This window comes from Tenrec ecaudatus, chromosome X (genome assembly GCF_050624435.1).
Source record: "Tenrec ecaudatus isolate mTenEca1 chromosome X, mTenEca1.hap1, whole genome shotgun sequence".
In the NCBI taxonomy this organism is placed as follows: domain Eukaryota; kingdom Metazoa; phylum Chordata; class Mammalia; order Afrosoricida; family Tenrecidae; genus Tenrec; species Tenrec ecaudatus.
In genome coordinates this window covers 79,827,748-79,840,173 of record NC_134548.1, presented here as the reverse complement: position 1 = coordinate 79,840,173, position 12,426 = coordinate 79,827,748, and the positions used below count along the sequence as shown (strand labels likewise).

At 40.4% G+C, this 12,426-nt stretch overlaps 1 protein-coding gene across 2 annotated transcripts in view; it reads right to left on the bottom strand.

The window, feature by feature from the left end:
• Nucleotides 1-12,426, bottom strand: part of OGT (O-linked N-acetylglucosamine (GlcNAc) transferase) — a 68,797-nt gene that overhangs the window by 18,932 nt on the left and 37,439 nt on the right. For both annotated transcript variants that reach the window (XM_075539711.1, XM_075539712.1), the window contains exon 19: nt 10,912-11,064. In XM_075539711.1, the coding sequence (XP_075395826.1) occupies nt 10,912-11,064 (153 nt within the window). The remainder of the gene's footprint in view (nt 1-10,911; nt 11,065-12,426) is intronic.

Genomic DNA, 12,426 nt, shown 5'->3' with positions numbered 1-12,426 from the left:
GCACGGATGGCGCCACTCCAGGCGTGAGGGCGGAGGGTTTGAGACCACCGGAAGGGTCTTGACCGTATTAAGGATGGGATTTTCTCTGTTTATTTTTCTCCCCTCCTTTTCTAATCTCCAGCAAAAGCTGGGAACCAGGAAGAAAGAATTCACAGTAGAATTTAAGAGTAGGTGCGGGAAAAAAAAAAGAATTTTAAGAGTATTCTGGTCCCAATAAGGTCACTGCCCTGGGTGCTAGGTAGAGTGAGCACAAGGCCCCGGGTGAACTGGTACAGCGGCCGACAAAATAAAGAACAGTATTGATATAGCTGAGGAAACGGTCCACAGGACAGTGGCCACCAGGAAGGATATTCACTTAGTTTCACGGGAGCAACAGTACCTATCAGAAGTAGACCTCCCCATATGTAATGCATCCCTGTATGACGCCAGCAGAGACAGCAGACTCCAGTCCCGGGTACCCCACCCCCCACTCCCCACAGGAGGAGCAGAATCTGGTTCAGCACAGTACAAATCCTTAGGAAAAATGAAGTTACCACCACCAGTGCATAATCCAGTCAAACCTCCCTCTGCTAGGGTGTGAGCGCTAACCTCATGTGCGTGTCCATTTAGGTGTGTGTGTCTGCATGCACCTCACGACCAACAGCCTCACCGTGCGCGCGGCCTGACAGTGCTGGCTGAGAGCTCTCACCAGGCTGGCACCTGAATGCCTTACTCTCAGCAGCCAGAGGCTTGCTTACTCTGTGCACATTTTTAATTGTTTTCTTTTGGCCGTAGGCTGGGTTGGACTTTCACAGATTCATTCTTTTCATCATTAAATAGTGGCCTTTTTCAGTATTCTCCCTTCCCCTTTATAAATTGCTGAAGCCACAAAGCACATTTTGGAAGGGATCCTAGATTTGGGTTCCGGAAGGGTTGTCTGTGGGATGGCCCCATTTCCCTACTTACTGTCTTCTCAACTTCTTCTAATAAAAAGAACAAAATGGGTGCATAGATGGTGGTGCCCGGTTATAACAAGATACAGCATCTGGGTTCTTAAGAGCTTTAAGTTAAACAAGTGGCCATTTAGCAAGGAAGCAACCACAAAGCCCACATGGAAGAAGCACACCAGCCTGTGCATCACAAAATGATAATGGGATCAGGTATCAGAAGACCCAAAACAAACAAACATTTCGATGCAAACAAGGGGGGGTCAAAATGTAGGTCCAAAGCCCATCTGCAGACCATTGGACATCCCCTCACAGAAGGGTCATAAGGAAGGGACGAGCCAGCCAGGGTACAGTACATCACCAATGAAACACACAACATTCCGATAGTTCTTTAATGCTTCCTCCCCCCACCCACTATCGTGAACCCAGTTCTACCTTACAAATCTAGCTAGACCAGAGCATGTACACTTCTACAGATAAGAGCTCTCAACACACAGAATGCGGGGCAGATAAACCCCTCAGGACCAATAATGAGAGTAGCGATACCATAACGGTAGGGGGAAGGTGGGGAGAGAAAAGAGAAACCAATCACAATGATCAATATACCACTACCACCCCTACCCCCATATTTAGAACATGTCAGGACAGACCAGTCTCTGGGAAAGAACATCAGGCTTAGTAAAGTGGAGGTGTAGTAAATTAGAGGTTTAACTCAAAATGAACCAATGATCTAAATATAAGGAAACGATAGAATTCTTAAAAGAAATGGAAATACTCCAAGACCTCATTTTTTTGTTTTTGTTTTGTTTTTTTAAGGCCTCGATTTTGATAGTAGACTCTTACATGTGACCCCAAAAGCATGAGCAGCCAAAGAAAACAACAGATGACATGGAACAACAAAATTTAAAGTTTTTATGCAAAGGCCTATATCAAGAAAGCAAAAAGACAACCAACAGAACGGGCAAAATAATTCGGTGATCATATATACATCTCTAAGAGGTCAATATCCAGAATATCTAAGAACTCAGAAACAAAAACAAAACCTCAAATTAAATATTCAACAATTAAACGACAAACTACCCAATCAAAAATATGGCAAAAGATCTGAACAGACAACCCCCCCCCCAGAAGAATGCACTTCAGTGGACAACAATGGGGCTACAGCTTAGGGAGACGGGCGCATTGCATTAGAGCACACAGGAGAAACGAAAAGACATGGAGGGAGAGGGAGAGGACATCCTGGCACACCAAGCCCGAAGGATGATGTTTCTGCTCAGAGCAGACAATGCATGGGGAGAACTGTAGGGCAGACCCCACCATGGGACACGGTGTCCCTCACTGAACCATGGAGGGCGCTGCAGGGGCAGCACTGGAGACACAGTATGGGAAGAGTGCAGAGTCTGGCCCCATCACGCTGGGGCGAGGCACTGAGGGCACGCGGCAGAGCAGCAGGGGGAGCAGAATGATGAAATCCCCGGGGGAATACCAAAAATAGACTTTGGAGACAGAGTGTGGCACCCCATCAGACTCCAATAAAAAAAAAACACTCGTAAAGGCCAACAAATAGACCTTGAACTATTTATAGGCTTTTTTCCATTTTTGTCAGTGACTTTCTTTTTGTTATTGTTATTTTATTTTGTGTTGTTATTGTTTTGTTGGTATTGACTTCCTTCGTTGTTTCATTTGGCTTGGTCTGGTTTTTGCACTTTAATGTATATGCATGTCTATCTAGATAAGATAGGCAGGATAAATAATTTGGAGATAAAAAAAGAACAGGACCAATGTTTCCAGGGAGATGCAGGAGAAAGGGAGAAGGAAGAAAGAAAAGGGGGTGGAGGGGGAAGAAACCAACCCAGGAACAAGAAGTGAACTAAAATCAATGGAAGGAAGGCCATAGGATGCCTACTGGGGCTTAATCAAGGGCAAGGTAGCAGCAAGGAATTACTAAACCTGAATGAAGGCCGAACATGATGGTGGGACAAGAGGGAAGTAAAAGGAAACAGAGGAAAGAACCAGGAGGCAAAGGACATTCATAGAGGCTCAAATACAGCCATGGACATATGTAAATATATAAATATTTTGAGGGAGGAATAGAACTATGTACTCATATCTCTATGTTAAGAATTAAGGTTGTAGATGGACATTGGGTCTCAACCCAAGTACTCCCTCAACACAAGAACACTTTTGTTCTAACAGTCCTGCATTCCATGATGCTCACCTTTCTGACACGATTGTTGAAGACAAATGGGTACATAAGCAAATGGGGTGAAGAAAGCTGATGGTCCCGGTTATCAAAAGGTATAGCATCTGGGGTCCTAAAGGCTTGAAGATAAGTAAGCGGCCATCTAGCTTAGAAGCAACAAAGCCCACATGGAAGAACACCAGCCTGTGTGATCATGAGGTGTCGATGGGATCAGGTATCAGGCATCTAAGACCCAGAATAAAATTAAACCCAATGTTAAGGGGGTCGGGAGGACATGGAGTGGAGACCCAATGCCCATCTGTAGACAATTAGACATCTCCTCAGAGGGGTCACAGGGAAGAGATAAGCCAGTCAGGATACAGTACAGAACCGATGAAACACACAGCTTTCCTCTAGTTCTTTGGTGCTTCCTTCATCCCACTATCATGACCTCAATTCTAACTTACACATCAGATTAGACCAGAGCATGCACACTGCTACAGATAAGAGCCCGAAACACAGGGAATCCAGAGAGATGAACCCCTCAGGGTCAACAATGAGAGTAGAGATACCAGGAGGATTAGGGGAAGGTGGGGGGAGAAAGGGGGAATCAATCACAATCAACTATAACCCCCTCCCAGGGGCACGAATAACAGAAAAGTGGAGGATGAGGGCGATGGAAAACAATGTAAGATATGGAAATAATAATCTATAACTTATCAAAGGTTCATGAGGGAGGGCGGGCAGCAGGGGGAGGGGAAGAAATGGGAAGCTGATATCGGGCTCAAGTGGGAAGGGAATGCTTTGAAGATGATGATGGTGGCATATGTGCAAAGGTGCTTGACACACTGGATGAATGTATGCATTGTGATAAGTGATGTAAGAGCCCCCAATAAAAGTATTTAAAAAAAAGATCTGAACAGACATTTCATCAAAGAAGTTATGCCAATGGTCAATAACCACATGAAAAGATGCTCAACACCATTAGGGAGATGCAACTCAAAACTACAATCCAATTTCTCCATTAGAAAAGCAATGCTCAAAATAAAGGAAAACAAGTATTGGCAAAGCTTAGGACAAATGGTAACCCTTATACCTTTCTAAATGAAAATTTCAGATGGTACAGCCAATGTAGAAGATAATTTATAAATTCCTCAAAAAGTTGAAGGCAGAATTTCCATAACCAGCAATCCCAATTTTATGTACTGTATACACTCAAGTATAAACTGCCCCAAATATCAGCTGACGTGCCTAATTTTATCACAAAGCTGCATAAAATATATATGTGCTGAAAAACCGCCTATATACGAGTATGTATGGGAAATGCTCAGAAGTAGTGAAGAAAGGTGGAAAGCTGGTAGTTTGCAACCACCAGCCACTCCCTGGGACAAAGACGAATGAGCCTTTCTAGTCCCACAGAGTTATTGTCTCAGAAAACCCCCGGGGAAGATCTACCCTATCCTATAGGGTCTCTATGAATTCAAATCCCTTTGATGGCCATGAGTTTAGTTTAGTTTTGTTTTTAGAGTAAAGCATTTTCACAATAACCAAAATGTCCACCAACAGATGAATGGATAACTATCGTACAAAATGCAGTGCATTTCAGTTGTAAAGATACACACCATCTGATGCATGCCATATGGCTGAGCTTTGGAAAGAAGCTCAAGGAAATAAAAGCAAAACCAAACAAACCAAACAAAACCCCACCTTACTGCCATCAAGTCAATTGGACTCATAGCAACCCTACGGGGAATTTCCGAGGCTGCACATCTTTACAGGAGCCGATGGTCTCCGCATTCTCCCTAAGAGTCTGGACTTTTGAACTTGCCCAATACATAACCCACTATGACAGGGGGTAAAAATAAGTCAGCTGCAAAAGGGTAAATACTATGATCTCACTTTTAAGAAATAAGCAAATATATAGAAAAACCAAATGGTTACCTAGGTGGAGAAGGGAAGGAGGCAGGGGAAGTGTTTGGTTAGAGAGCATTATGTTTACATTAATGGTGGGATATTTTAGATAATGACATGAAAAATGTAAACAATGGCATTGAGTTGTAAGTATGGGGAAGTTGTGTTGTGTTTTCACAATAAAAATGAGAGAAAGGATCTGAACAAATATTTCTCCAAAGAAGATCTACAAGGAGCCATTGAGCACACTTAAAAAACACCACCACCACCAAAAAAATATCCTTGATGTAGTCATTAAAAAATTATTAGGAAAGTGCAAATAAAACCAAAATAAGGAGTCTCTGTCACTGGGTAGCACAAAGAGCTAAATTCTGGGCTACTTGCCAAAGTGCTGGTAGTTTGAACTGACCCAAAGGTACATCAGAAGACAGGCTTGTTTATCTACTTCTATAAGTAAGGTCAAGCCTTCAAAACCCTACACGACTCTGAAACACATGAAGTAGCCATGAGTAAGAACAGACTCAACACCAAAGAACAGCAACCTAACCATAAGAAAACTAAAGTGAGAAAACTGTGCACCCATGAGAATGGTTGCTGTCCCAAAAAAAGCAACACATTTTGTTAAGGTTGTGGAGAAACTGGAGCCTTTATCCATTGCTGGGAATGTGTCATGGATTGAATTGTGTCCCTCAAAAAATTTATATGTCAACTTGACTGGTCCATGGTTCTCAGTGGTTTGGCAGTTGTACAGTGATGTAATAAGGCAGTTATGTGATTGATTCCCCATATGCTCTGATCTGATGTGATAAACCAGTAAAAGGGTGGGATGCAACATATGCAACACGGTCCTAACGTGATGCATGAGACTCCCTAGGATGGGGCTTGCACCACCTTTGGTTTCAAAGGAGATCAAAGGAGACTGCAGCAGATTGGAAGGCCCTACTACGGCCAAGAAATCAGAGTTAAGACTAGAGTGTATCCTGGGGACCTGGGGTGCCAAGGGGAGAGTGATACCAAGACACATGGAAATTCCAAGAAATGCCAACTCTACAGATGTTAAAAGGAGACAAGGACTTTTCCCAAGAGCACACAGAGAGAAAACGGTAACTAAGGCAGAACATAGAATAGTCCAGCAACCATGAAAAGTTTAACCATTCCTCAAAAAGTTAAATGCAAAATTGCCATACAACCAAGCAATTCCATTCCATACATGCAGAAGTTTATTCTGTTTATTCCAAACCAAACATGGCTTTAACTCAGTGGATGGCTGCAGACAAGTTCCCAGAAAAACACTTGTATTATTCTCATTAGGGTGTCTCCAAAAAAAGACACAAGATCAAACATCAGCTAGGCTGCAGAAAAAGCTCTCTCAGTAAAACACTTGTCTTATTCACGTTAGAGTGCCTTCAAATCACAAGATAAAAGCAGTCTGACGCACATCAATCCGTCTTTTAAACAAGATCAAAGCTAATGAAGAAGGAAGAAATTATAACCTGAAACAAGCCTTGTTGTAACAATCTGAACCAGACTCCAGTTCAATCAAACCGTGGTTACCAAAAGGACCGCTAGTTAGGGGCCATCAGGTCGGTTCCAATTTAAAGTGATCCTTTGTACAAGAGTAAAGCACTGCCCTGTGCTGTGCCATGTTCACACTTCTCTCACAGTTGAGCCCATTGTTTCCATCTAGACACTTTACCAAGCATGATGTCCTTCTCCAGACTGCTCTCTCCTGACAACATGTTCCAAGTACATGAGAGAAAGTCTTGTCATCCTTGCCTCTAAGGAGCAAAGATGTGCTTCTTCCAAGACATACCTTGTTTGTTCTTTGGACAGTTCGGAGTACTTTAAAATGCTCTTCACTAGTACTATAGTTCAAATAGATCAATTCTACTTTGGTGTGCATATGAGGTGATTGAAAAGACCACGGATTCTGTCGGATGCACCTTAGTCCTCAAAGTAACATCTTGCTTTTCAACACTTTGAAGTGGTTCAATGCAGATTAGCCTAACACAATTGCTCATATGTAGGGTCAAGTTGAAGAAGATGAAAATAAGTCCACAAGAAACAAAATATGACTTGGAAGATATCCCACCTGAATTTCGAGAATGTCTTAAGTACAGGTTTGACTGCTGCTTCCATGAGCTCTGTCTGTGGATTCAAGCAAGACAAAATCCTAGATAACTTCAATCTTTTTGGCATTTATCACGGTATTGATTATTGGTTCAGTTGTGATGGTTTTGATCTTCTTTACATTGACTTGCAATTCATACTGGAGGCTGCAACCCTGGATCTTCACCAGCAAATGCTTCAAGTCCTCCTCACACAAGCAAAGTTGTATCATCTGCATATTGCAGGTTGTTAATAAACCTTCCTCCAATCCTGATGCTGCATTCTTCTTCATATAATTCACATTCTCTGATGATTTGCTCAGCATAGAGATTGAAAAAGTATAGTGAGAGGATACAACTTTGACACACACCTTTCTTGATTTTAAACCATGCGCAATACCCTGGTTCTGTTCACAGAATTGCCTCTTGAATCATGCTCAAGTTCTACGTGAGCACAATGAAGTATTCTGGAATTCTTATTTGTTTTCCAGGCTATCCAGCTTGCTATGATTCACGCAAACGCCTTTGCATACTCAGTTAAACACAAGTAAACATCTTCCAGGTATTCTCTGCTTGCAGCAAAGAACCATCTGACATCAGCAATGATAGCCTTTGCTCCATATCCTCTTCTGGAACTGGCTTGAACCTGACAGTAAACAGACGCACACCTTTCCTGATTTAAAACAAAACAAAACAGATTTCCTTTGTTCTGTTCCCACAACTGCCTCTTGATTCATGTACAGGTTCGGCGTGAGCACAATGAAATGTTCAGGAATTCCCATTCCTCTCAAGGCTATCCATATAGATTGTGATGATCCACATAGTCGAATGCCTTGGCGTAGTCCAATAAAACACAAGCAAACATATTTTGCTCTATGCCCTTTTCTGAATCCAGCCGAAACCTCTGGCAGCTCCATGTCAATGTAATGCTGTAACCATTATTGGATGATCTAAAGCAGGGGTCCTCAAACTTTAAACAGGAGGCCAATTCACTGTCCCTCAGACTGATTGGAGGGCCGGACTATAGTTTAAAAATAACTATGAACAAAATCCTATGCACACTGCACAGATCTTATTTTGAAGTAAAAAATCAAATGGAGCAAAAAACACCCAGCAGGCTGCATGTGGCCGGCGGGCCATAGTTTGAAGATGCCTGATATAAAGCAAAATTTAAATTGTGTATATCGATGATAGTGTTCTGTAATTTAAGCATTCTGTTTGGTCACCTTTTTTTCTTTCTTTTTTTTTTTTAAATGAGTGCAAATAAGGATCTCTTTCAGTCAGTTCGCCAAGTAGCTGACTTCCAAATTTCCTGGCAGAGAGCAGTAAGTGCTTCCAGTGCTTCATGAGCTTGTCGATACATTTCAATCCCTGGAGTCTTGTTTTTTACTAATATGTTCAGTGCAGCTCGGATCTCTTCCTTCAGTACCACTGGCTGTTGCTCATATGCTACGCTACCTCCTGAAATGACTGAATGACAACTAGTTCTTTTGATACAGTGACTCTGGATGTTCTTACCATCTTTTGGGTTGCTTCCTATAACGTTCAACATTTTGCTCATAAAACCCTTCAATATTGCAACATGAAATGTGAACTTTTTTCTTGAGTTCCTTCAATTTAGGTCTTTGCACTTCTCAATATAATATTCTACTTTGTCTTCTCGAATTAACCGTTGAAATGATCTGTTCAGCTCTTTGACTTCATTTCTTCCATTTGCCTTATCTACTATACGACCAAGAGCAAGTTTCAGTCTCTTCTCACATCCATTTTGATCTTTTCTTCTTGTCTTTTTAATAAGCTTTTGCTTTCTTCATATATGTTCTTGATGTCATTCCACAGCTCATCATATCGTCTATTACTAGTTTTTAATGTATCAAATCTGTCCTTAAGACATTTTAAAAATTCAGGTGGGATATCCTCCAAGTCATATTTTGTTTCTTGTGGACTTATTTTCATCTTCAACTTGACCTTCCATATGAGCAACTTATGACTGTTCCACCATCAATTCGTGGCCTCAACTTTATTTATTTAACTTTATTTATTTATTTATTTATTTAGCTTTATTTAACTTCTATGTATTCTATCTGCACATTGTCCACATGTACAATCTTGTGTTGTTGAAAAGGGGAATTTGCAAGACCATATTTTCTAAGTACTATTCTTTCCTCTTTGCTTCCAACTTTTGCATTCCAATCATCAATTATCAGTGCATCTTGGTTATATGTTTGATCAATTTCAGACTGAAGACATTGGTAGAATTCCTCCATTTCTCATTACTAGCTTTAGTGTTTAATGCACGCTTGAATAAAAGTTGTATGCATTGGATTTCCTTGTATGCAGATAGATATTATCCTATCACAGGTAGCACTGCATTTTAAGATAGATCTTGAAGTATCCTTTTTGTGATGGATCCAACAGTAGTCCTCTTGAATCTGTAATTTCTTGCAGACTAAACCACGATTTCCTGATTCAAAATGGTCAATATCAGTCCAGTTCTGCTCACAAATGCTTAAATGTCAACTTTATGCATTTTACTCCATTTTTTACAACTCCCAATTTTCCTAGATTCACACTTCATACATTCCAAGTTCCGATTATTAATTGACGTTTGCAACTGTTTCTTCTCATTTTGAGTCATGTCCAATCACAAATGAAGGTCCCCAAAGCTTTATCCCATCCACATCATTACGGTCATCTCTACTCTGAGGTGAATTTCTTCCTCAGTCTTATTCTGAGTGCCTTCCAACCTGAAGGCTCATCTTGGGGCCCTATAGCTAATACTGCTCTAGCCTCTATTCATAAAGTTTTCATTATCTAATAATGTTTCTATGTTCCATAAGGTTTTCAGTGGCTATTTCCTCAGATGTGGACAGTCTAATCCTTCTTTGTTGTCCTTTCCTAGTCTGGAAGCTCAGTTGAAATCTGTTCACTCAGGGTGACCTGCTGGTATTTGAAATACCAGTGACATAGTTTCCAGCACCGCGGCCACACACAAGCCACCACAGTATGACAAACTGACAGACAAGTGGTGGAGAAGATATCCTGGGTCCATTATAAATGAGCCAGTCAGCTCAGAAAACTACAGGACTGAATATAGAGATTCCATGGGGGTAATCTTGATAGATTTTATTGAAGGATACAAGATGATCGTGGGAACTTATCAGAAAGAAGTTTACAGAAAATGGAAAATTACACTGATGTGAAAAAAGCCAAGAAAGTGTGTCAGGCATTTTTTTTAATCCTCCATCACAGTGCACCTGCTCTCTCATCCATCCTACAGCTCATTTTGTCCTTATGATTTGTTTTGTCCCAAAGCAAAAAGAACATTTACAAGAACATGGTTTGATTCTTTCGAGAATGCCAAAATTCTTGCTTTCTTGTGATATAAATCAAAGAGCATAGAATTCCTTGGGGACATATCTAGAAAGTTGATTAACACAGCTTTCCAAAGTATATAGAACTAGATAAAAGATCTCGAGAAATGATAGCTTCACGTTTTTTATGTTTTTGCTGAAGAAAAGGTTTGTGGTTTTGTAGCAATGCTTTTGACTAACACTTTTATTTGCCACAATAAAAAGAAAAGGTTAAAAAGACCCTTCTTGGGTTATATAGACTGTGCTGCAATAAAAGTATTTAAAAGAAGAAAGGCACTTCTGAGAACTCTTGAAATTAGAAAGAGCACAACAGGTCTTCAACAGGGTAAAAGACCAGCTTCAGTCCAGTGGCCTATATATAAAATCTGTACTTGTCTTAAAACATTAGCAATTAATCTATGGGTACTCACATTGGCCCACATCTGCAAAGTAGAAGGGTCAATTTTATATAGCTGGTTAAAGTTACAGTACACGATGGCATCTTCTGGTAACCCGTATTGAGAACGGGTAGTTACAATAATGGTACGAGGAACCTCCTCTCCAGTTGCAGCTTTATTATTGATCTAGAACAAGAGAAAGAATATGACTGTATTTAAAATCCAGTAATTTTTCACTAACCAAGATTTATTAAGATGCCATATGGGAAAACCATTAAAAAGTTTCTAATATGAGAAAATATTCATGACAGAAAACAGAAAAAAGTCATAACAGTATGTTATTACAAAATAAATAAATAAATCATCAGATCCGTGCCAACTCAAAACAACCCTATGTAGGGGTTTCTAAAGTTTCTAATGACAGCTTTGTCTCTCTCCTGCACAGTAGCTGGTGGGTTTGCGCAAACAACCTTGAGGTTAGCAGTTCAATGCTTACCAGATGCACCACCAGAGTTCCTTATGTTGTTGCAGCTTATCTTAATTTGAGGCAATTGCTGTAGTCAAGAAGATTTCCTCAAACCCCAACTAATCATCCAACAGCAAACATTTGCATTTTTTCCCTTTATGTCTGAAATGCCTTTTTCTAAATCTCATTTACCCTTCTGGGGTAAACTTAAATTATTCCTCTAGCTCGTCTCCTCTCGTAACACTGCCCCTCTTTCAATGACTAGCGCCATTACGGAGCTTCCAGAGTATACAAACACCATCTTATTATGTCGTTCCCTCATATGAGGGGATTTCAAAGTTCATGGCAGAGTGGAATTAAGAGAATAGGTTTATCTTTTTTTGTGCATAAATTTCCTTTACTGAAAATAATAGGAGAGTACTGTATTAAATATATTCAATATCCAGCATCTGGGGAGGCTCTCACTAATATCATGGACTAAACTAGGCAGGAGTGAGCTATATGCAGAATGACCATTGTATTTGCGAATAGCACATGGCGGCCAATGGCATAAATGGCAAACATGATCATCACTGCTGGTATCTCACATCCAAACATTACTGAGGAAGCAGGTTAAAGACAAACTGCCAAGATCTTGTTCATCCACAGTTCTGTTCTCAATAGGCCATGGGTGACGGGCACGCCTAGGCTACAGGTTTGAGAGTTTACAATATTTACTTTCAATTGCCTGGACTGTGAATAGAGTCCAATGATTTTATGAATTATCTAAAAGGAAGATCAGAGAAAATAACTCTGCAAGTCTAAATCTAGTATTCAAAGAATGTGAAAAGGAGAAAAGCTACTGACAAGTATCCAAATACTACTTATAAATTTTCTCCTAAGACAGACTTCTCAGCTTTGGCTATTATTTGAAAAAAAAAATTTTACATTAGCAGTCTTTGGCTTTTCTTCATCAAAGTCTGGCAATCAGCAATATCGGTTAAATTGTTGACGAAGTATTATTTTAATAACGAACTCTTTAGTGATGTGGGAAAAAAAGTTTTCCTTTTTCTTCCAGTTTTGGTATGAATGCATTTCTTCTT